The sequence below is a fragment of the Sciurus vulgaris genome (genome assembly GCF_902686455.1).
Source record: "Sciurus vulgaris genome assembly, chromosome: 4".
Taxonomy (NCBI): domain Eukaryota; kingdom Metazoa; phylum Chordata; class Mammalia; order Rodentia; family Sciuridae; genus Sciurus; species Sciurus vulgaris.
Window position 1 is genome coordinate 57,840,836 of NC_136464.1, and position 24,496 is coordinate 57,865,331.

The following is a 24,496-nucleotide window of genomic DNA, read 5'->3' on the forward strand; positions in this document are numbered from 1 at the left end:
GAGTAGCATGGGTCTAGTGAGAAGTCACTTGGCTGTCTTCATGATAACCATGAAAACTTTTTTTGGAAGAAGTATAAGCCAGGGTCAAATGCTTTTATTGAAAGTAAACATAATAGAGAGCTCCTTGCAAGTATGTGCCTAGTTTGAAAGAGCAAAACAAACAAACAACCCATCACTCATAAAACCTTTGATTTGCCCTATTACTTAGAAAACAAGAGCACAAAAAGGAAAAAGTCTGGTACCTTAGCCACAGGTAAAGATCCAAGACATCATGGACAGCCTCAAGATCCATAAGGTCTTTAATATTCTTAGGTGGATGTAGAGGCCATTTGATGTATCGGCGTAACCATGCAAAAGTTAGAGGCTCATTCCTGCTATACTGCCTGGCAAACTGAGAGAAAAAGAGAAGAGTTTGGTAAAACAATTAGAATTCCCTGAAGTCTATGATTAGGAAAAAAAAAAAAAAAAAAAGGTAAAAAGCACACCAAAATTGACCTATGGTTGTGTTTCAATAGACAGGCTGGTTTCTTTCCTCCTTGATACTTTTTAAAATTTTTAAAAAACACCTAATACATACATACACACACGCACATGCACACACACACACACACACACACACACACACGTACACAAAAGAAAACTGAAGTTCTTTTGGAAAAAATCACTTACTCTTTTATAAAGATATTTTTGTTAAAAAAAAAAAAGGATGACTTTCTTATTTTTCCAAAGCTAGGGCAATAATATTTGCATCACAAGTTATACAAAGGGGCCAGGTGCAGTGGTGCACACCATAATCCCAGAGGCCTGGGAGGTCAAGGGAAGAGGATCACAGGTTCAAAGCCAGCCTCAGAAACTTAGAGTTGCAAGTAAGATTCTGTCTCAAAATAAAAAATAAGCGGGCACAGTGGTGCACACTTGTAATCCCAGCAGTTTAGGAGACTGGGCAGGAGGATCTCAAGTTCACAACCAGACTCAGCAACTTAGTGAGGCCCTAAGAAACTTAGTGAGACCTTGTCTCAAAATCAAATACAAAAAATAGGCTGGAGATGTGGCTCAGTGGTTAGTATCTTTGGGTTTAATCCTCAGTACCAAAAAGAGAAAAAAAGCTTATTCAAATGGGCTGGGAATGTAGTGGTAAAGCACTTGCCTAGCATGCATGAGACTGGATTCAGTCCCCAGCACCACCACCAAAAAAAAAAAAAAAAAAAAAAAAAAGAGTTGTACAAGACTAACTTCCCAGGACTTAAGTCTCTTAATTCTTATTTATGAATATTTGATGTTCTGAGCTACTGGTAAGTAGTTCATGAAGACTCCTATTTCAACCTCATCATGTAATAGTCCCATAAACTCAAATAGGAGCTTAATTTTCTCTACCTTATCAGTGTCCTCCCTTAACATAAAGAAACTGTTTGAGATGGTTTGATGCAAAGCTGCTCACAACTCCACCTTGACACTGCCTCAAAGTACCTGTGTGGCCTTGGCCAGGTCACTAGTCGACGCTTCAGCAACTTCATTAGTAACATGAGACCACCATACCCCTAGCCTGGGACCACAATATAGTTGAGGAATGAGTTTGGAAAAATCAGCTGTGCTCCAGAAAACACCAGGAATTATTCACGTCACCTTTACCACACAAGAGAGGAGCACAACTGCATAATAAGATCCCACATGCAAGAGTTTAAACCCGCTGGCATGATGGAGCATGCCTGTTAACCCAGCAGCTGGGGAGGCTGAGGCAGGAAAGATCACAAATTCAAGGCCAGTCTCAGCAACTTAGTGAAGCCCTAAGCAACTTAGCAGAAACCCTGTCTCAAAATAAAAAATAAAAAAGGCTGGGGGTGTGGATCAGTGGTTAAGCACCTCTGGGTCCAATCCCTGGTACCAAAAAACAAAAAAGAAGATTTTAAACTCTATGGCTTCAAGTCAAAACTGATTTCAAATACTTCATTTCCTAATTAAGTCAAATTATCTCTCAATGTTTAACCTAAGCAAGGTCAATACTTTAGAGAGGCAGACCCTTTTGGCTAAAGAATACTTTTAATTTTGTTAAATTTAATCTAGTGCATTCTGCCAATTTTAATAAATGCCAAGTCAGACAGCCATGAAGATGGAAATGTGACCATGCTAACCTGTCGGGACACAACAAGCAGGGCTTCTCAAGTTCTCTTATAAAGGCAGTGACTTTAATATAAAGGCAATGACCTTAGTAACTGGCCACAAACAACTAGTCGAAGTCCAAGTTAAGGGGCTCCTGGAGAGGGCAGGAGAGCAATCTATCCATTCAGATACTCCCACCTGCAGCTGGCCCTGAAGAGCTGAGGGAGAACAGTTTCAAAACACATCCTGAGGGCCTGAGAGGCCATCCTTGGGATTGAGCCCGGTACAGTTCAGTGACGGTGGAGATCAAGAACAAAGGGAAAACCTCTAGATTCACAGTATATCTTTAAACAGAAAACATAAACAACTGTTGACCTGCACTGCTCCAGAGATTCCTTACTCCTTAGCAAAGAGCTCCTGTTCTGTTAGAGTAGCAGCTTAAGGGCAGTGCAAACAAGCCTGAGGCCACGGAACCCAGCTCCGTTCAGGTCAGCTTCCACGGTTTCAGACTGTTCTCTAACCCCTGACCTTGTGCTAACTATCCCCCAAATGCCAGCTCCAAGAAAAACATTTTCTAGGTAAACTCCCAGACATGGAAGATCTCTAAGACATATTGTTAAGGAAAAAAGAAAACATGCAATTTGCAGAATAACTCACTATGTCAACATTTATGGGAAAACACACCCACAGGACAAAACCAGAATTCCTATGTGTACATGCATGCAGGCAAATGCCACGAAAAAGGTCTGCAGAGACACACAAATTCATCATGGCAGGTACTTCAGAGGACCGAGAGTGGGGAGGCAGCCAAATTCACCCATCTGCAATGTTTTCATGTACCAAGAGAAAATTAATTATGCATTATATATATAATTTAAAATATAAATTTACACCTGGGCATAGTGGCACACACCTGTAATCCCAGTGGCCTGGAAGACTAAGGCAGGAGGACCTTGAGTTTAAAGCCAGCCTCAGCGACTTAGTGAGGATCTAAGCAACTCAGTGAGACCCTGCTCTAAATAAAATACAAAAATGGGCTATGGAGTTCTGTCAAGGCCGGTCATTCATTCCATCGCTGCTCTGCTGTGTGCTGCAGCTGACAATGCAGATCTTTGTGAAAACCTCAACTGGCAAGACCATCACCCTGGAGGTGGAGCCCAGTGACACCACTGAGAATGTCAAGGCAAAGATCCAAGAAAGGAAGGCACTCCCCGCAACTTTACCAGCAGAGGTTGATCTTTGTCAGCAAACAGCTGGAAGACAGGCGCACCCTGTCGGACTACAACATTCAGAAGAAGTCCACTCTGCACTTGCTGCGCTTGAGGGGAGATGTCTAAGTCCCCCTTTCTTTTAAGCTTTTGAGAAGTTTTACTGTACTTTTCTTTTAATAAAGTTCTTGCATCCCCCCACAAAAAAGGGCTGGGGATGTGGCTCAGTGGTTAAGTTCCCTGGGTTTAATTCCTGGTACCAAAAAGAAAAAGAATGAAATAACATATATATATACACACACATACATATATATATATGTTTGTGTAAATATATGTATAGATATATACATATATTATTAAATGTATTAAATATATTTAATATATACATATATTAAATATATTATATATTCATACATAAAATATACAATTATATAAATATATAATTATAAATTATATATTATAATTTATATATTATATATTATAATGTTCATATATTATAATTTATGTAATTATATATTATATAATTTAATATAATATGATCTATATATTTAATATAAATCATATAATTTATATAATTATATATTATAGTTATATATTATATAATTTTATATATAATTTATAAATATATATGAATTATATTTATATATGTATATATATTTATATATAAAAATTACAATATATAAATTATATATATTATGATTATATATGTAATTATAAATTATATAAATGTATAATTATATATATTAATTATACATATATTAAATATATATTTGTGTAAATATATGTAATATATACATATATGTGTGTGTGTGTATATATATATATATATAAACTTAGATATAGATTTGGTTAAAATAAGAGCTAGTGTGCATAAACTAAGAGCTAGAATATGAGGCCTAGAGATGGATGGCAACGATGGGTCTTCAGAGGAGGAGGCCTCTGTAGGGCTGGGGTGGGAGAGCTCACCACACAGAGGCAACAGGGCATGCCAGAGCACAGAGGGGAGAGAACAGCTCAGTTTATCCCATTCTCCTGCCTGCCCCTGCCCTCCAGAGTCCTGTGCTCCTCAGAAGCCAGAGATTCACGTCCCTATGCAAATGGGTTAGAAGAAAGGGGGCTGGCCTAGGCCCCATACTCACACAAGACAGCAGCCCCGGCAGTGCCTCACAGTTGCAAAAACTGAACACTATTACCACTGCTGCAATCCTTCTCCCTTTCAAACAGTATAAGCCGACAACAACAAGGAAAAGGTTCACCATCAGGCACAGGGCAATCCCTCAAAATATGTTTAAATTATTTGTTTTAGCTTCTTCACAGTGGCTACCGTATAAACCCAAATATAAGACAAGGGCTCCTTCCTCCCTTAAAAATTATCTGTAAAAGCCAGGCATAGTGGTGCCCACCTGTAATCCTGGCATTTTGGGAGGCTAAGGCAGGAGGATGACAAGTTTGAGACCACCCTGGGCAACTTAGTGAGAATGGTCTTAAAATAAAAAGCAAATAAATAACAAGGGCTGAGAATATAGCTCAGTGGTAGAACACCCCTGGGTTCAAAAAGTCAAGGATATTTAAGTTTTTAGGAAGTTTCTTATATTACATGGTACTCTCCCAAGTTTTTAATTTTGAATAACAAACAACTATTTGGAGAAAAAGGTGTCCAATTGAAACAAGTCAAAGTAGCAGAGATAAAGGCTCACCTGTAACAGTGAGGAGCACACAAAGGGTTGCTTCTTGCTGATAGGGGCTGTGCAGAACACATATCTCACTCGGAGACTTAATGGGATGTGCTGGATCAACTCTGCAGAAAACTTAAAATCATCCATATTGCAGACAAAATACTGCCCATCAACTTGTGAGAAGTCTACAAAAATATCCTGGGGGAGAAAAGATATATGAAGTTACTGGACTGCATCAGTGGGCAGGAATAAAGTTTACAAAAGACAATATCTTTAATCCATAAAAGACTTCCAGAAAGGCCTGCTTTATTCACTGCTTCCTGAATCTAAGAGATTTCCCCCACAGCCTTCCCAACCTGAAACACTCAGACAGAAAATTCCTCAAGACAAACTCCCATAGGATTTTGAAAGAAAGTTTTCATCTACAAGATAAGTTACAAGGAGAGCAACTTTACAAAGGCAGACTATCCATCCAGGTCCATGAGGTGGACCAGGAATTGTCTGGCATACCACCATTTTCAGATAAAACTTAAAAGTGAGCTTCTACTTACGATGAGATTAGAAAGTGTTGTATCAGGGAGGTGGTACGCAAACATTTCAATCTGCTCAGCAGTGGGATGAAGACCTGCTGCCTTTAGGAAAAGTAAAAAAAAAAAAAAAAAAAAAAAAATGACTGTAAGCTGATTCTTTCTTTTTTTTTTTTTTTTTGAAAGGATAAGTTTGCTTATTTCAAAATAAAGTCCTATATTCAGGAGTTGCCAAAGGAGTTAAATGCCAAGAATTTAAAATAGAAAAACAAAACAAAAAACCATCATCATCTTACCACTTATTAACAATTAGAAAAACTAATGAGATGATCTAGTAAAAATAACAGATAATGCTCATTAAGCAAACAGTCTTGTGCTCATATTTTAGTCATATTTCTAAAACCTGTTATGAGTTGATGAAGTACCCAAAATGCTTTCCAGGATGAAAATTTTCTAGGTCTCAATTCTCTCCACTGAATAAAAGCAAACAAGAAAAACTCAGCTGACTTAACCAGGGCAATAAAAGTGATATACACACATACAAGAGAAAACTTCTAAACAGGAGGCCAGTTATCTCTTTAATTATATATATTACAGTATCAAGAAATGCCCAAAATAAGCATAAGGAATGAAGAAAGCGAGACAGAAAGAAAATGGAAAGGAGAAGAAAGGAAGCAAGACAGACAGGTCCTAAGGGAGAGAGGAAGAGTTGGAATATAAGAAATAAGGTAGCCCAGAGGGAAATCAGGGTGTGTCAAACTTTAACTGCACTGGAAGCCCCCATAAACACAACCACACTCCTTGCAAAAACTACAGAAGTGGTTTCAACCACAACTTTCCTCCAGGAGTTTTGTCTTGCATTAATTCCCCTTTATCTAGTGTTACTAACAAATGAAATTAGCCACGTGTAAGTGAATTTTCCAGGCAACTTTAATTTTTAAGTTAATTTGTTTAAAATGAGTACACTTCTTATTTAATACCTACATTCACCAAAATTTAACACTGTCCTTACTGGTTTGAAATTGTGTTGCTCAGGGCTGTTACTGATCTGCACTTAAAGAGTTTCTTCTGTAACCAAACTTCTGGTGCTTTTCAGTCCACTGACAGAGACAGCTGACAGCTCTATGTGGCCACCTGAAGCAACTTTGCCCCTTCTTCCCCACCTGCTGCTATCTTGCTAGGAAGAACTAAAGGAAAATCAGGCCAACTAAACTTGCTCAATCTGGATTTTCCACTTGCACAGCATTCTCTGACCAAGGGGTCTCTACGCCTCTTCATAACAATAAAGAAGGACTTTCTTTATTGGTTTTTCTTTATGTGGTTTTCAAGACACAAAATTGTCTTTGGCTTATTTCTGCTTCCAGGCAAGAGTATGGATGTGGGTGAGGGAAGGTACGACTGAACTCCCCAAGGAAGGACTAATTCATGTATTATACCTTACCTTTATGGGATCCACCGGCCTATTCAAAATCTCCTTTAATAAACCAAGGTCTTCCCGATTCATCGTTGTAACCTCTCCTTCTTTGTACTGTGAGCTGAATCTACCTGCTCTGCCTGCAATCTGCAAGGCTTGAGAGGTGGTGATTGGTTCTATTTCTTTCTCTCCCTTCTCATTGATACTGGGCTTTAAAAGGGAGTAAAAAATGATTCTCCTTATGCTCCTGAAACAGAAATAAAAGTGATCCCACAGAATGCATAAACATGTCCCTGTTATTTGGGTCATCCCAGAAATGCTTGCTCTGAATCTAATTTAGGCATATTTGTTATTTTGCTGCCATTTAAAAAAACAAAGAAGATAGGTGTGGTGGTGCTCACCAGAAATCCCAGTTACTCAGTAGGCTGAGGCAGGAGGGTCACAAGTTTGAGGCCAGTGGGGGCAACTTAGTGAGACTCCGTTTCCAAATGAAAAATAAAAAACACTGGGTTTGGAGCTTAGTGATAGAGCAGCCCTGGGCTCAATCCCCAGTACCACACACACACAAATGAAGTAGAATTTTTATTAATAAAAATAAATAAACAAAGAAAAAAAAAGTGTGTTGGTAGGGCTGGGGTTGCAGCTCAGTGGTAGAGCACTTGCTTAGCATGTGAGGCGCTGGGTTGGATCCTCAGCACCACATAAAAATAAATAAACAAAATAAAGGTATCGTGTCCATCTATAACTACAAATTATTTTTTTAAGTTTATTGGTAATTCTTTTTCTTCCTTTAATTTCTTCAATAGTAACTGACAAAAAGAATGGTAATTCTTTTCTTTAAATAGTATGTTCTAACTCAAAATCATCAAACTGTACATTTACAACGGGTGAATTTTATGGTCTGTAAATTATACCTTAATAAAACATAGAAAATGACTTTCTTACAAATAACCCATACAAAGCGTTCTCATATTGCTTTAAAAAGTAAGCTATACCAGGTGTAGTGGTATGTGCCTGTAGTTCCAGCTACTCAGGAGGCTGAGGCAGGAGGATCCCTAAGGCCCAAGAAGAGTTTAAGGCCAGTCTGGGCAACACAGCAAGATTTCATCTCAAAAAAAGAAAAAGAAGAGCCACTAGTAAGAGCTATTAATACTTCTTTGATTCTTAAAGGTATATAGGTGCCTTCATTATCTATGGCTGAATATTGTGGCTTAACATTGTTATCACGAGAGAGAATGGCCAGCCCCATAGGCATAACAGGCACTTGGATGTCTGCTGGCCAAGAAACTGAAAATAAAGTGAGGTAATGACAGGTTAGCAGAGTAGGGGGCAGCACTCCAAAGTCCTAGTGCTATATGATATTTTCTTCTTATTCCTTCAATAGATAAAAGCAAGATAAAGCTCAAATCCACACTGTAATGCCCATTCTCCTAAAGCAAAGTATTTGATCATTCACATCAACTAAAACATTGAAACAAACCCCAAAACTATCATCTAACCCACTGAATATCCATGCTTATTAAAAACAAATTACTTACAAATTAAGTCCCATGCCAATTGCATCTGTAGCAACCAGGATTTTGCATGGATCATTGGGATCATTAAACTTTTTTGCTTGAGCAAGTTTGGTCCCTACAACAGGAATAGTTTATGTTAAATCAGCACTCTCAATCTTTACTACCTCATGCTAAGCATATCTTAGAAACCCTTGTCCCTGCTCTTTCCATTTTAATGGATAAAACTTATTGTTTCAAAATTTCCTTCTTTATATTCTCAAAGAGTCACTTATCCTTTACCTCCACTCCTTTAAGAGGCCCCTCAGCAGCAACGCAGTTCCCCAGCTCACTAATCTTATCATTCTGAGGACGCTTAATAGATTTCAGGACAATTCAAAGGGAATTACCACGTCCATATTTTAAGATATTTTGTAAGGAAACCATAAACCCAAAGTTTAAAATATAGGCTATGATAACAGCAGCAAATTACTACAAGAGTTACAAATAATTCAAGTATTCCTATTCCCCACCAGGTTAACTAGAAAAAATATTTATTCTATATGATCTATAATAAATTACCAATAAACCAAATGGCTTACTTTCAATATTTTTACTGTTTTCTATACATAGTTTAACATATTTGGCAAAAATAGGAGATTTTATATTCTAGCATAATGAAAGTCAATAATTACCAGGTGGAAGACTGCCATATATAACAGCCGATTCCAAGCCCCGAATTTCAATCTGTCGACTCACAGAATAAATATCATTCTTGCTAAAACAGACAACACAGTCCCCAGGCCGAAGGTTATCTAAAGATTCCAGTGCATGATCCAGCACAGAAATGGGGGTAAGCCTCTTATAGTTTCGAACCTACAACAAAAACATGTAGTGGTAAAGTAACACACCCAACACAACTTCCTCTAATAACTGAAAAGCTTGCAAAGCAATCACAGTAGCTAAAAACTGATAAGTACCAACATTTTTCAAGGGAAACACAGGAAAAGATTCACTCTGACATTTAAGTGTTACCCTCAGTTCTCACTGGCCTTTCTTTTCTTTTTTTTTTTTTTTTTAATGTTTTAGTTGTAGGTGGACACAATCCCTTTATTTATTTATTTTTATGTGATGCTGAGGATGGAACCCAGTGCCTCACACGTGCTAGGCAAGAGCTCTACCACTGAACCACAACCCCAGCCCCCTCTCATTGGCATTTCTAAATTAATAAAATATCATACAGTATTCCCTACACTTTCAAAGCACTTTCACATATATTGATTTTCATGGTAATGCAGCAACTTCAGAAGGGTTAACTGTTATTTCCATTTCATGAATGAGTAAAATAGAGCCCAATAAATGACTGGGTCAGAGCTTTTTCCAATTCTAACCTATGATTTGCCTCCAAATGCAAAGCTAAAAACAGCAAAGCTCAGATAGAATCCAGAATTTCTTCCACCACATTCCAGAACCTCTCCCTGAAAACTGAGTATAAAAGTAAAACAATGGTCAACTAAAAATATTTCCTCGTCTTATTATCTTATTATAGAACCCTGGTAAGGAAAAAGGACAGTAGGACTTAGAGGAAACCAGTTACCTCCTACTCTAGGAATCTGCAAAAGAGACACAACTGGTGTCTGACAGTCAGATGAATACTGAAGACCCTAATATGTGACATACATGATTTTGTATGAGTTTTAGGGGGTCTCACACTCAAAACCCTGATTTACTTAATTCTAAGCTGACCTGCTCAAATCCCAAAGAATTTTGTGAAGATAAAGAATCAGCCAGGCCGGGGATGTAGCTCAGTGATAAGAGTGTGTGCCTAGCATATACAAGGCCTTGAGTTTTATCTCCAGCACTGGAAAAAAAAAAAAAAAAAAGAATGCCCCTTAGACTTAGGATGCTGTAACGGCTACTCTGTCAGGACTTCATACTTCACACCATGAGGTTCAACCCGATATATATGAGCTGGTCAACTACAAAAAAATGAAGCTTTCTCTTTGATTACATTGCCTAGGGTCTAAAGCTACAGCATAGCTACTCTGAGCTACCTGCTGTGCCACTTGAGAATGAAGCATAGTACCTCCACTTCCTCCCCAGTTGTGTACATAAGCTCAGTGACGAGATCGATAGCAGCAGATTCTCCACATAAATGGATTTCTTCAGCACACAGTCCTGTAAATGCACAATGGGATTTTTTTTTTTTTAAAGATATAATTAAATATGTAACATTTGCAAAACAAAGATCATCTCTGTTTTTCTAAATCTCGAAGTTCTTAAACTGCTCTGGCCAAGATTTCAAGTCTATCAGGGTGAAGTCAGTCAGGACTAGAACATGGTATCCTGATGCTTAGGGCTCAGTATTAGTCCTGTGCTTGTATTTTTCAAATTAGGCTCCAAGGTATCACTGAGGTACTTCAGAGGTTAGGAACTGGAGGGCAAAAGAAAGTCCAAGCTCCTTACCCCTGGCCAGATCCACTTCCATCTGTTTTATTATAGGCTTAACACATCAGTATTATTTGAAGAAAGAGTTCAATTATTTGTTTTTAAATCTGAATATACAACTTACTGATCAAAAATTTACTTGGGGGGAAGGGGCTAGGGAAAAACAGAGGTATTTTGGATTAGGTAGAGGTGAATGAAGAGAAAGTATGGAGGTAGGAAGGATAGAATGAATTGACATTATTACCCTATGTGCATGATTGATCACACAACCAGTGTGATTCTACGTCATTTACAACCAGAAGAATGATAAGTTATGCTCCATTTACGTATGATGTATCAAAATGCATTCTACTATCATGTATAACTATTATAGAATTTAAAAAAGCAAAAAAAAAAAAAAATTTACTGCAATATCAAGCAATAGAATATCATTCATGTCCATGGACCTTAAGAACTCCATACTTAAAGGACCATATCCTAAACAAATAAATAAATAAAAAGTCACAGCCGCAAGATTTTTACTGCAGAATTATTACTAATAGGGGGAAATGTTTAACTTTGCCAGGCATGGTGGTGAACACCTATAATCCCAGCAACTTGGGAAGTTGAGGCAGGAGGATCACAAGTTCAAAGCTAGCCTCAGCAACTTATCAAGGCCACAAACAACTTAGAGAAACCTTGTCTCAAAAAAAATAATAATAATACAATAAAATGGTCTGGGGATGTGGCTCAGTTGTTAAAGTACCTCTGGATTCAATATCTGGTAGCCGCCCCACCCCTGCAGAAGTTCAACTTTAAATTATAAATTCTGGTACTGCTCTTCAATGGAGGAGAGGCAGTTACATTAACAATATGAAAAAATGTCTATGAAATAACAACTGAAAAAAAGCAAAATACAAAATTAAATGTTCTTAAAACACCACATACAGAAGAAAAAAGATTGGCACGACACACACCAAAACCAAAATGTTTGGTCGTCATTGTGTAAATGTGGGGCGCTACAGATTGAACCCAGGACGCTGTGCATGCTAGGCAAATACTCCTCCACTGAGCTACATCCGCAATCAAAAGACTTAAACATTTTGACTTTAATTACATGGTTATACCTATTTTGTAACAGTAAAAGTAGATTTCCCATTATTGAAATAGTATTTCAAAAATCAAAAACCCACACTGCACTGACTTTTATAGCTGACTTTTGTCAAAAAAAAAAAAAAAAAGGGAATCTAGCCGACTACTGGGCAATGTCAAGCTACACAAATAGTGCAGAGGTCCTAAGTCCCTGTTTGATAGCACCAAGACCACCAACCTAGAAGTGCTCTGGTCCAGGCCCATCCTCTGGCTGGATCTCGAATCATCTGAATTTCATCAATTACGGCCACTTCATCTTAAAACAAAAAAGTTATATGAGCAATGCAATCTACTTAAATAGTATTATAAACAAATTCCAACACCAAAATTCAATCTTTCATCACTATCACCACCACCATTATCCTTCACTATGGTTCTCTTGGGCAGGCTTGTTCTAAGGGTTTTGTAATTGTATCTCATTTAATTCTCACAACAACTCTAGGAGGTTAAGTATTACCATTATCTCCACTTGACAGGAGAGTTAACTGAGGACCAAAGAAGTTACTTGCCCAAGGTGAGACAGTAAGTGAAATTCAAACTCAGATTATCTAACTCTGAAGAGGATACTCTTAACCACTTGAATGCACACCCCTATATTAAGCAGTTCCATTTATCCTATCTTCAGCAACCTCAGAGACTGCCTGGAGAATTTGCCTAAAAAGAATCACCATGGGCTGGGGTCGTGTCTCAGTGGTAGAGCACTTGCCTAGCACATGTGGGTTTGATCCTCAGCACCACATAAAAAATTAAATAAAAAAAATAGATTTACGTGTCCATCTACAACTAAAAAAAAGCCCCAGCACATTGCTGGGCATAGCAGTGCACGCCTATAATCCCAGAGGTTCAGGAGGCTAAGGCAGGAAGATCTCATGTTCAGCCAGCCTCAGCAATTTAGCAAGGCCCTAAGCAATTCAGCAAGACCCTATCTCAAAATAAAATATAAAAAATGGCCATGGATGCCACTTAGTAGTTAAACACCCGAGTTAAAAAAAAAAAATACAATTGCTCATACAAGAAAAATTTTAATTTTCAATTAAAATGTTAAAATGTTTTCCAACCCATTTAAAAAATTCACTGTAGCACTGCAATAGGTAAAAATCTTAAATAACCTAAATATCCTTTAATAGAGTAATGCACAGTTTGTGTCATAAGAATACTATGTAATAGTTTAAACTGAAAAACTTCAGCTATACAAATATAGATATCTTCATCAGGCTAGGTCTACAAACATGTGAAGTTAAAAATAAAAAAATCACACAACAGTAATAAAATACAATAATTTAATATTTTAAATACTATCATCTCTAGTCTTGACAGATAATATATATCAGTGATATGAGACAGAAAAGATAATACAACAAATACTTAATAGCAGTTAAATTAAAAGAGGGAGTGGAAAATTGGGAAGTGATGAAAAGGAACTTTCAACCATAATTATTAACATTTCAGGTCTTTTAAGAAAAACAGAAGCCAGGCGCAGTGGCGCACGCCTGTAATCCTAGTGACTCAGGAGGCTGAGGCAAGAGGATTGAGAGTTCAAAGCTAGCGTCAGCAATTTAGCAAGACCCTAAGCAACTCAGTGAGATCCTAACGCTAAATGAAAAATAAAAAGGGCTGGGGATGTGGCTCCGCAGTTAAGAGCCCCTGGGTTCCCCAGTAACAAAAAAAAAAAAAAAAAAGAGGGACTAGGTGTGCTGGCACACACCTATAATCCCAGCTATCAGGAGGCTGAGGCAGGAGGATTCTAAATTCAAGGCCAGCTTTAGCAGCTTAGTGAGATCCTGTCTCAAAAAGGGCTGGAGATGTAGCTCAGTAGTAAAGTGTCCCTGAGTTCAATATCTAGTACCAAAAAAACAGAATGTAAAAAAAAAAAACCAAACAAACAGAAAAGAAAAAGGGAATTTACATATAGAAGTAAGCATGACAATGCTTGGTATTTATTATAGGTGCAGGGAGCATTTGTCATACTATTCTTTTTCTAGGTATATAATGTTTTTTCACAATAAGAATCATGTTTCACAAGTTCAACCAGATTTTAAAATAAAAACCAGTTTTTAAATGGTATATACATACAAGTCAGTTTTTAAATGGTGTATACATACAAGGTGTCATTACACTGCACATTTCAACAGTACAAGCAACGTGGGCAGCCTGTTTCCCATCTGTCTCAACTGTCACACGCTCTTCACCTGTCACCAAGTCACATGGCACACCCTGGAATGACAAAAAGAAAGCTAGACGTATTTCTACCTTGAAAACAACAGCAAAAAGTAGTTTTGGATGTCTATTTTCTTCATTACCATCGAATTTACTTAACAGCTGAAATCAAAATATTCCCAATGCTTTTTCTTTTCTTTTTTTATAAAAAATGAAATAAGAGCTACTTTCTTATATGATGTAGGTAAAACTGGAAATATCTCTAATCAACTAAAATTCTCAATAAGAATATAAGAAACTGAAGCAGTTTCACTTCCTTACTATTGGAGTTATTAAACACGATTGTTTCCATACTCAAGAATACTAAAAATAAAAAAAGTATAAAGAATACTAAAAATGAAATTTAAGAATATAAAGAGCTCCTAATCTAATTCCCTGAGAAGGATAATGCCAATGCCATGGTGTAAGAGGGTGATCAAACATCTGGCTTGCCCAGGACTGAGGCGTTACCCAGAACAAAGGACTTTTGGTGAAATCCAAACTTGGAGGGCTCTGGTCACCACCTAAGTGATCTGAGTCGAATATAAGGGAATATCAGACAGATCCAAACTGAGCAATAGTTTGCAACAGAACTGACCTGTAGTCTTTCTAAAAGTACAAATGTTATAAAGACAAAGGAATTATCCCAGATTAATGGAAACCAGAGAAATGACAATGAAGTAGTACAGTGGGAAACCTTGAATGGGGTCCTAGAGGAGAGCGAGAGACAACTGACAGATTCTGAATACGGACTACATTAAATAATAGTACTCTATCATATTAAATGATTTATCCTGCTTCAGATAAATAGCCTGTGGTTATGTTTAAAAAAAAAAGTTTTTGTTCTGAGTAAATATGTTCTCAAATATTTATGGATAGAAGCATTATATACCCAAATTCTTTTTTTAAAAAAAAGAATACAAATTACCTAACCAAAACTGGTTAATTTCACATCATAAAGTTCTAATGAAATAATGAGCCAAAATGGGGCCCATTTAGTGAAATGATGCTTCAGATTACAGAGCTTTAGTCCTTTACGTTTTGAACAAGTAGTTTCAGCCAGGTGTGGTGGCACACACATGTAATCCCAATGACTGGGGAGGCCGAGGCAGGAGAATTACAAGTTTGAGGCCAACCTCAGCAACTTAGTGAGGCCCCAAGCTCTTTAGTGATACCCTGTCTCAAAATAAAAAAAAAAAAAAAAGGCCTGAGGATGTGGCTCGACAGTCAAATGTCCCTGGGTTCAATCCCCAGTACCAAAAAAATAAAAATAAATGAAGCGAGCTAGGATTTGTACAGGTGGGTAGTGATTTCAAAGTTATTTACATGTCACTCTGCATTTCTATGTATAAAATATTCATTCATTCTGTATTTCAATATTTCACTCATTCTATTTTGTTCATTTTCACATTTTTAGTATCTCTAATATCACAATGCATGTACTGACACCAGGTCATAGCTAAATTAGCAGCATCTTCTTCTTTTTTTTTTTTTTTTGGTACAGGGATTGAACTCAGGAGCACTTAACCACTGAGCCACATCCCCGGCCCTGTTTTATTCTGAGACAGGGGTCTCATTAAATTGCTTAGGGCCTCACTAAGTTGCTAAGGCTGGCCTATAATGTGAGATGCTCCTGCCTCAGCCTCCCGAGCTGCTAGGATTACAGGTGTCTGCCACCAGGCCCAGCACCTTTTTCTTTCTTAATTACACATATAATAATGACACCTCTTACAATCAATAGTTTCCCAGGTGCAAAGAAACAAAGTAACATTTGTTAACAGTAAATTACTACATCTTTCTTTTACCCATGTCCAACTTTATCCCCCCAAAAGAAAATGGAACAAGAGAAAAGGAGCAAATATTTAGTGACTGACAGCAGCATTACTCTTTTCGAAGATCTCATGTGCCAATAATTTCAAAGGGCCACAATATACTCCAGATTTTGCTGACAAGTATTTCTGGATTGCATGGTAAGTTTTTCCGCTGTTTGTGGGACCCGAATGAAATATTATCTTTCGCTGTATGGCTCTGGCTTCTGGGTACCTAAAACATGAGTAGGTAAACAGTTTAATTTCATTAACCTCAATACCACCCTGGCAAAGATACCAACTGAAAAAAAAAAAAAAAAAAAAAACACACCCCACAAAAACATCCTCTTAACATTCACGAGTTAGAGTCTTTGAAAAACTAAGTAATGGTTTCATATGCACATTAAAGTAATTACTGTTTTCCAAGAATGGTATTAACTAAACAGAGGACAGAAAACCCCAAATACAAATTAATGTCTTGGGTATTTTCCCACTGCATAAATCTGTTTTCCTTCAGAGTTACTACTAAAAATAAGTTTAAACTGCTCTCTGCTCCACAGATATGTTCACATCATTCCCACAGCTGTAAACACATGAACCTAAAAGCACATATTCCCAGGTCTCTGAATTCAATACAAACTATTATAATCACTGAGTCTTCTGCTTCTGGTCATGATGGACGGCCTAACAGTGAGTGCACCTGCACTGCCCTCATAAGCAAATTCAAAACTGGGCCAAATACATGCAGCAGCTGTTCGCAGACATGTGGAACTGGCAGTGCAAGACCACAACCCCTGAAAGGAGGGGACACTGAAGATGAGCCTTACTGCATCCCAGTAGGGCACAGGGAATGGACCCCGAGCAGAACACAGAGGTCAAGTTCAGAGCTGCTGAGGCAGCTAGAATTTAAAGGGCAGAGTGTGGAAGAGCAGAAAAGGTGCAGAGAGTAGGGATCCCTGAAGTCTCTGGAGTGGTCTCCTGTGGGTCCTTGGCCATAGCCTGACTGACGTGGGCAAGATGAGAAATGGCAGGGCATTCAAGAGAGCAGCCTAGCGAGGGTTTGAGCAGAAAGTTTCCAAGAGGTCTTGAAGAGCTAGAAGATGCAGGTGTTCTAGCCACAGGGGAGAGAACTGAGTATTTACGAACACCCAGAAGTTCAGCTGACTGCAGGAAGGCCACAGCTCAGACACAGGCCAGCACCCTACTCAGGCTGCTTCAGATCTGTCGTAGGTTCAGATCTGTCATAGGAAAAAATAAGCCCATGCTTGATCAGGATCAAGAGAAAATATCATCCTAACAGAATAGACAATACTGTGCAGACTCCTTATAATTTGCCTTCTAGCACAAGATACAAAAATACATAGTAATAGTCTCCCCAAATTAGAAACGGAAAATTTAAATTCCACAAATGAATGGACTAACCAGTTTGGTGGTAATCTTAAGTCACTGATTTTACGTAGATCATCCTTACATTCCAACATGGGAAATATTTGTTTGGCATGTCTCAAGAAAAATGGAAATAAATCATCCACATGAGCTAGAAAATAAAACAGGGCATTAACATGCGCAATCCACAATCAAAATGAGCAAAACTTTTTTCCTTAAGAAAAAGGAAAACTAGCTATCAACCACTACATTCTACGATTCCAGTACAACTGGCAAGATTAGCACTGTGAAAGTTAAATTAAGAACAATTTGGGACTGGGGATATAGCTCAGTTTGTAGAGTGCTTGCCTTGCAAGCTCAAGGCCCTGGGTTCAATTCCCAACACCGCAAAAAAAAAAAAAAAAAAAAAAAAGAACAACTTGAACCCTTTGGTTCTTTTCTTTTTTTAATTTAACAAGAATAAAGAATGGTTTAGCTGGGCACACTGGCACGTGCCTGATCCCAGCAGCTTAGGGGACTGAGACAGGAGGATTTCCAGTTCAAAGCCAGCCTCAGCAAAAGTGAGGTGCTGAGCAACTCAGTGAGATCCTGTCTCTAATAAAATACAAAACAGGGTTGGGGATGTGGTTCAGCGGTTAAGTGCTACTGGGTACCAAAAAAAAAAAGGTATTATTATATATAGATCAACGGTAGAACACTTTCCTAGCATGCATAAGCCCTGAGTTTGATTCCCCAACAGCACAAAAAATAAAGTGAATAAAGAACCTACACATACACATTAGACAGAAGGCTTGCAGATATATGAAGAGAGATAAAATGCAAACTTTTTTGACAGTAGGTGGAAGACTGGGGAATTGCATATACTAAGCACACACTCTTCTACTGAGCTATATCTCCAGATCAGTGTAAACTTTTTTTTTTTTTTTTTTAATCTTCAAAATCCACACAGAGGAGCTGGGGATGTAACTCAGTGGCACAGTGCTTTCCTAAAATGCATGAGGCCCTGAGTTGGATCCCACAAAACCAACAACAACAACAAAAGACCACACAGAAGGGGCTGAGGATACAGCTCAGTTTGTAGAGTGCTTGCCTCACAAGTTCAAGGCCCTGGATTCAATTCCCAGCACCACAAAAAAAAAAAAAAAAAAAAAAAAAAAAATCAATAAATAAAAATAAAAAAGACCACACAGACAAAAGATGAAAGTAAATTGAGTACTCAGCAAGAATTCTCCACAACTTAGCAGCTCTGAGAGGACAGTAGGACGTGTTCAGGTTCTACTTTGTATACAGATTTCCCTCAGTGTCTAGCACAAGGTAAATGTCTAAGAGTAAAACATATTCAAAAATTATCTGGGCATGGTGGCACACGCCTGTAATACTAGCAACTCAGGAGGCTGAGGCAGAAGGATTACAAGTCCAAACCTCAGCAACTTAGTGAGGTCCTGCCTCAAAATAGAAAAGGGTTGGGGAATGTAGCCCAGTGGTTGAGCACCCCTGGGTAGTTCAATTCCTGGTACAAAAAAATATATATATAAATTAGATAGATAGATAGATAGATAGATAGATAGATAGATAGATAGATAGATAGATGAGCCCCAATGGAATATTATCCATTTTTATTTTATATATACATATATGTATATTTATATAAAAAGCCAGCCAGATATAGTGGCACATGCTAGACAATTGGAAGGTTGAGGCAAGAGGACTGCAAATTCAAGGTTAGCCAGGGCAACTTGATAAGACTCTGTCTCACAATAACATTAAAAGGGCTGGGGATGTATCTCAGGGGTAGAGTCTTTGCTTAGCATGCAGAAAGCACTGAGTTTAATCCCCAATACCACCAAATAATAATAATATGTGAATATTTACATAATTACATATATGGAACAAAATGATGTTCTTATTTTTTGTTTTTTCTTTTATAGCAAGAACTTTATCCTGACATGAGGGAGAAATAAGCCAGTGGCAGAAACTTCTATGCACTAATTCTATCTAGTGAGAACTCATTCCATTGTGGCCTATGCTAAGACATAGTAGAAAGCAGATGACAGATCAAAGTTCCAATCTAAGACATCTTCATGACTTAATAACTAGTTGAGGGACCCAATATAAAAGAAAAGTGACTAAAAGGCTTCCTATCTGAACACTGAATTATTTACAGAGGATGTTACCAAGACATATTATAAAACAAATAAGCCCTGCTAGAGAATAAACATGAAGTATGGGAAGAAACAGGATTTTCAAAATTCTGTAAAGACTTGCCTGCACTGAAGCAAATGTCATTCAAAACAATGTGAATGTCCACATCCAAGGAATGAGATTGCATAATATAATTTCTAAAGCTTATGAAAGCTTGGTGGAAGAGACGAGCTACAGAAAACAAAATCAAAATATGTAAGGCTTAGTTTTCATTTCAGTTCTCATTTTAAAAGCACACATATGTGTCACACCAAATTCATCAAAGCATTTCTATATTGTTAACTATTTTTATAATTCAGCTGGTTTAATTATGATCTGGGCTAAAGCTGAAAAACTAGCACAACAGGAAGAAAAGTTGACCAGGCAGCTCCGAGGCCATGTAGTCTGGCTCACCAGGTGGGTCTTGCCAGTTCCTGCCCTAGAAGAAGCAATGGTCAAAGGCTTGTCTCCAGACTACAACTGTATCCTTACTTCCAGGCCATATAGGGTCCTGCATAACACTGAAAAAGCTATACGAAGCTACACAAAGTAATACAACATCTCTATAAAGATATGGGGGGGTTGGAGTGTTGCTCAGTGGTAATGCACCCACCTAGCATGTGTGAGCCACTGGGTTTAATCATCAGCACCACATAAAAATAAATAAATAAAAAAGAGGCAGTGGGTTTATCTATAAATAAATAAATAAATAAATAAAGAGATTATTGGTCTTACCATCAAGTCCATAATCAGCACCCAGTTTCTGAATTTCTTTCCTCTTATAAAACTTATCTAAAATCTTCTTTACTTCATCTGGAAGACATAAAAATTCAACATTAATTTCCTATTTTAGAGAAATGACCGAATGGCAAAAGAAACTTGAAGTCATAATACATAAGAAGTTGAAGATTTTAGTTGATCCTCTTTAAGGGTTAATGTGCAACAGAATATCCAGAAAAATGACAGTCAAATAATGCAATACTCCTGTTATACTGCAGAGGAAATGGGCAAGGTGCAATGGATTCAGAGCTGGGCTCTGGCTTTCACCAAGTCACTTTTAGATAATCATGTTGTTTCATTTACTTACAACCACTCTGCACAGTAAATAGTAAACAGCTAAAACGCATCCAGAAAGACAACCAGTCTGGCAAAGATCAGATCATCATGCCTTCATGCAAATGACTAAAGGAGCTGGGATGATCTTTCATTTGAAGATGATTTTTTTTTTTTTTTTTTTTTTTTTTTTGGAGAAGATGATTTTAAGAACATGTTCCTCTCATTTCTGTTCTACATGGCGTAAGTCAAGTCAGTGGGAGGTAAGGGAAGCTGATTCCAGTGAAATTTACATAAGAACTTCCTAATAATTAGAGTAATTTTTTAGACCCCCAAATCACACACACTGATACTTTATTAGTTTCCTCTACAAAAGACAATAACATTAATCTTTTAACTGAAATGTCAGGTCACTGGAGAAGCCAAACAGATTCCAGGAATGAAAATGAAAATTAAATACTTAAAAGGTACTATGCCGCCACCTAAAACCTATGACCACAGTGGAAGTAGGCTAAGGAAGATTAAACAAATTATCTAATGTGAATGTTAACAATTACATAGCAGGAAGCAGGTTTGTGTTCCAGAAGACTATGGTACAGTAATTGTTTGGATATTTGGCCAGGAAAAAATGGATGAAGTAAAGTCATGGAAAGGAACAGATAAAATGGAGAATCCAAGCTATGTGGTTTAGCAGATAATGATGGAACAGGCTTCTTCCTCCCAAGAAACATTGGCTGCACTGTGCTACCCTCTCCCACCCTCATGATCCCACCCACCAGTTTTTCAGGCTGAGCTGCCTGCTCCTGCCTTACAGGTAGCTTGCTCAGCTACAAAGAACAGGCTTGGGGTTGCCAGGGTCCTTGCTGTTAATTTAGCATAGACCTTAGATAACTTGTCACACATGAGCCACTTCATTTCTAGCTATTCTGACAAAGAAAATCCCCATGATTCACATACAGACGAGCATCCCCAAGCATTCAAACTGCCTCACTCAACACCCTCAGAAGTCTGAACTCTTACAGCAGCTGAACTCCAGTTAAAGCTGCAAGGTTCACAAAATCATTAAGGAAGCTAAAATGAGACAATACAGGTGAGACATCCCAGCAGTTGATCTCAATCTGTCTTTCTCCAATTTATAATAAACACTCATTTACATACTGGAGCAAGCTGGGTCTTCTGCTGAATTGTCATCAAATGCCAAGGAAAAAGGAGGAGTGGGGTTGATTTTACTTTTTAAAATGTCTCTTTATGTTTATAAAGGAACATAGCTGAACAAGTAGAAAAGAGATTCCCCATGTTGAGTTCTCCTGATGGCTTCTGCAATGATCACAGAGATGTCAATCACCTGTATTTTGGAGTAATGCTTCACGTTGGCCTCCTGGGGTATGGTATTCATAACCATTACTGCTTTAAAACGTGCATTGTTGATGCAAGAAATGGCTGGGTCAGAAAAGATTCATGAGTCAAGACAACATTAACTCTGGTGGTTTCAGCGGAAAGAAGTTTGTCAGCCACATGGCAAACTGTGCCACAAGCATCAGCCGTGTCATCCACAGGGATAGCCACCAGATTCTTCACGCCCCCCCCCCCCCCCATGCATTTCACTTTACTGGCCTTCCGTTGCTTGTGAATCTAGACAAAGTCCACATTCAACCAGTCTGCAAAGAAGAGCACACTCTTGGCTCCATCAGCATCAGGTGACACAACAGGGCAGTTCCTCCACCCAGAGATATTCTCCCTAATCCACTTCAGGGCAGCTGGCTCTGCACACAAACTGTCCACTAGGATATCAAAAAAGCCCTGAATTTGAGAAGCACGTAAATTTTGGTCATAGCATGACCTGCACCAGCTACAGACAGCATATTTGTGACAAGCTTGGCTGAGACTGGTACCCAGCTCTTGTACTCCTTATTCAGCTGGGCACCAGGGAAACATGGCATGACTGCAGTAACCTGGCTGGCTGAAGCAATATTGCAGGCATTCACTAACCAGGATCAGAAGCTTCATCAGATTGTTGTTGATTTCACCACAACCACTCTGAACACAGGCTCTTCTCTACTTACACTTTCACCAATTTCCACACAGGTCTCCTGGTTGCTGAATTTCTTAGTCACCACCCTGGCCAGCTCCAGGCCCAAGGGGTCAGCAATTTTCTGGGAATAAGTCCCAATGGGGAGGTGCTACTGAAGATTTCAATATTCAGCATCTTGGGTAACTACCCTAGGTGCTCTTTGCTCAGCAATCACCGTTGCTGCAAAGACCAGAACTGAAGTGGATGCCAGAGACTTAATACTAACCACTTTGTGTTGCTTCTCTGCCATCTGACATTTCACTTGGCTCTAAATTACCCAGGTCTGGGGAAGTAGATCAGTGGGGAAGCCCACATCCCATTCACCTGGATTAGCTGAGCCCAGGGCCCAGAACAATTTTGAAAAGGGGTTACCTCACAAAAGTGAAAGTTACTTGAAGCTCTGGGTTCCATCCCCAGTACTGCAAAAAAAATAAAGAGTAACAGAAATTTCTAGGCTACAGGGGAGGCTGAATTAGACAAATCTGTCAAGGTGACATGCCACTATGAATAAACAATTTACCCTGAACCCAAAGGCACTCTATGACTGAGACACATTCACAGCCCTTTCAAAATTAATTTACAGTACCGGGGATTTAACCCAGGGACAATTTACTACTCAGCCATATCCCTAGCTCTTTTTATTTTGAGACAGGGTCGCACTAAGTTGCTAAGGTCCTCACTAAATTGCAGAGGCCGGTGTTAATTCTCCTGTCTCAGCCTCCTAAGTCACTGGGATTACAAGTGTGCATGACACACTCAGCACTCACTGAAATTAAGCCTGAAAAAAACATCCTACTAACAAAACTGTTTTACATAATAGAATCACAAAATTGCTGGTCTAGCCACTAGATTTGCCCACATCTGAATATAAGACCCACAGACGGGCTGGGGAGATAGCTCAATTGGTAGAGTGCTTGCCTTGCAAGCGCAAGGCCCTGGGTTCAATCCCCAGCATCAAAAAAAAAAAAAAAAAAAAAAAAGACCCACAGACATATGCACACACATTCACACACTCACTCCTTGGGTTGGACCACAGGCAACTATCAGGATATTTCTGGGCTTCTGTTACTTTGCATCTAGTGAGAGAAACAGTTTCTTTTTTTTTCTTTTCTTTTTTTAGAAACAGTTTCTTTGTATCAAAGATGGAAAAATAATCAGTGACCAAAAAACCACAAAGATTAGGAAAAAGCATATTTAATTGCTGACCTATAAACTCCATACAAACTGCAGATGGAGCAAAACTATTTTCTGTGACTAATATGCAGTGTTATGTTATGATTCAGATATACAGTCAAAGGAATTTAAATCAGTATGCAAAGACATATTTGTGCTTCTATGCTCACTGCAGTATTATTTGCAACAGTTTAGCTATGGAAGCAATCTAGGTGTCCATATCTATTTTATATATGGAACATAGTTATATATACAAGCATATCCAAACATCACATTGTACATAACTATATACAACTATTTATATATATATGTATATATGTGTACATTTATATCTGTGTATATAGTTTGTATGTATATTTATGTGTATAAAGTTTGTATATAGTATGTATATATATAGATATATAGTACATATATATGTGTGCGTGTGTGTGTATATATACATATATATATATATGGACATTATACTAAATATAATCACTTATACATAAGGACATTATACTAGATGTAATCACTTATATGTGAAATCCAAAAAAGCCAAGCCAGAGAAGTAGAGAGTGGAGTGGCAGTTACCAGGACTGGCAGGAGTAGGTTGAAGGTGGAAGTGAAGATATTCACCAAAGGGTACAAAGTTTGA

At 38.1% G+C, this 24,496-nt stretch overlaps 1 protein-coding gene and 1 pseudogene across 2 annotated transcripts in view; both read right to left on the reverse strand.

The window, feature by feature from the left end:
* SUPV3L1 (Suv3 like RNA helicase) overlaps nt 1-24,496 on the reverse strand; it is a 31,615-nt gene that overhangs the window by 1,502 nt on the left and 5,617 nt on the right. Inside the window, exons 2-14 of the mRNA XM_079135776.1 lie at nt 20,301-20,378; nt 19,650-19,757; nt 17,421-17,535; nt 16,065-16,233; nt 14,097-14,208; nt 12,173-12,250; nt 10,502-10,593; nt 9,111-9,291; nt 8,461-8,554; nt 6,950-7,169; nt 5,533-5,613; nt 5,003-5,179; nt 243-391 (exon numbers count right to left, since the gene is read on the reverse strand). Coding sequence (XP_078991902.1) covers nt 243-391; nt 5,003-5,179; nt 5,533-5,613; nt 6,950-7,169; nt 8,461-8,554; nt 9,111-9,291; nt 10,502-10,593; nt 12,173-12,250; nt 14,097-14,208; nt 16,065-16,233; nt 17,421-17,535; nt 19,650-19,757; nt 20,301-20,378 — 1,654 coding nt within the window. The remainder of the gene's footprint in view (nt 1-242; nt 392-5,002; nt 5,180-5,532; nt 5,614-6,949; nt 7,170-8,460; nt 8,555-9,110; nt 9,292-10,501; nt 10,594-12,172; nt 12,251-14,096; nt 14,209-16,064; nt 16,234-17,420; nt 17,536-19,649; nt 19,758-20,300; nt 20,379-24,496) is intronic.
* Nucleotides 20,386-23,430, reverse strand: LOC306658634 (ribose-phosphate pyrophosphokinase 1-like; annotated as a pseudogene). Its single transcript has one exon. The product of its transcript is annotated as a ribose-phosphate pyrophosphokinase 1-like (transcript).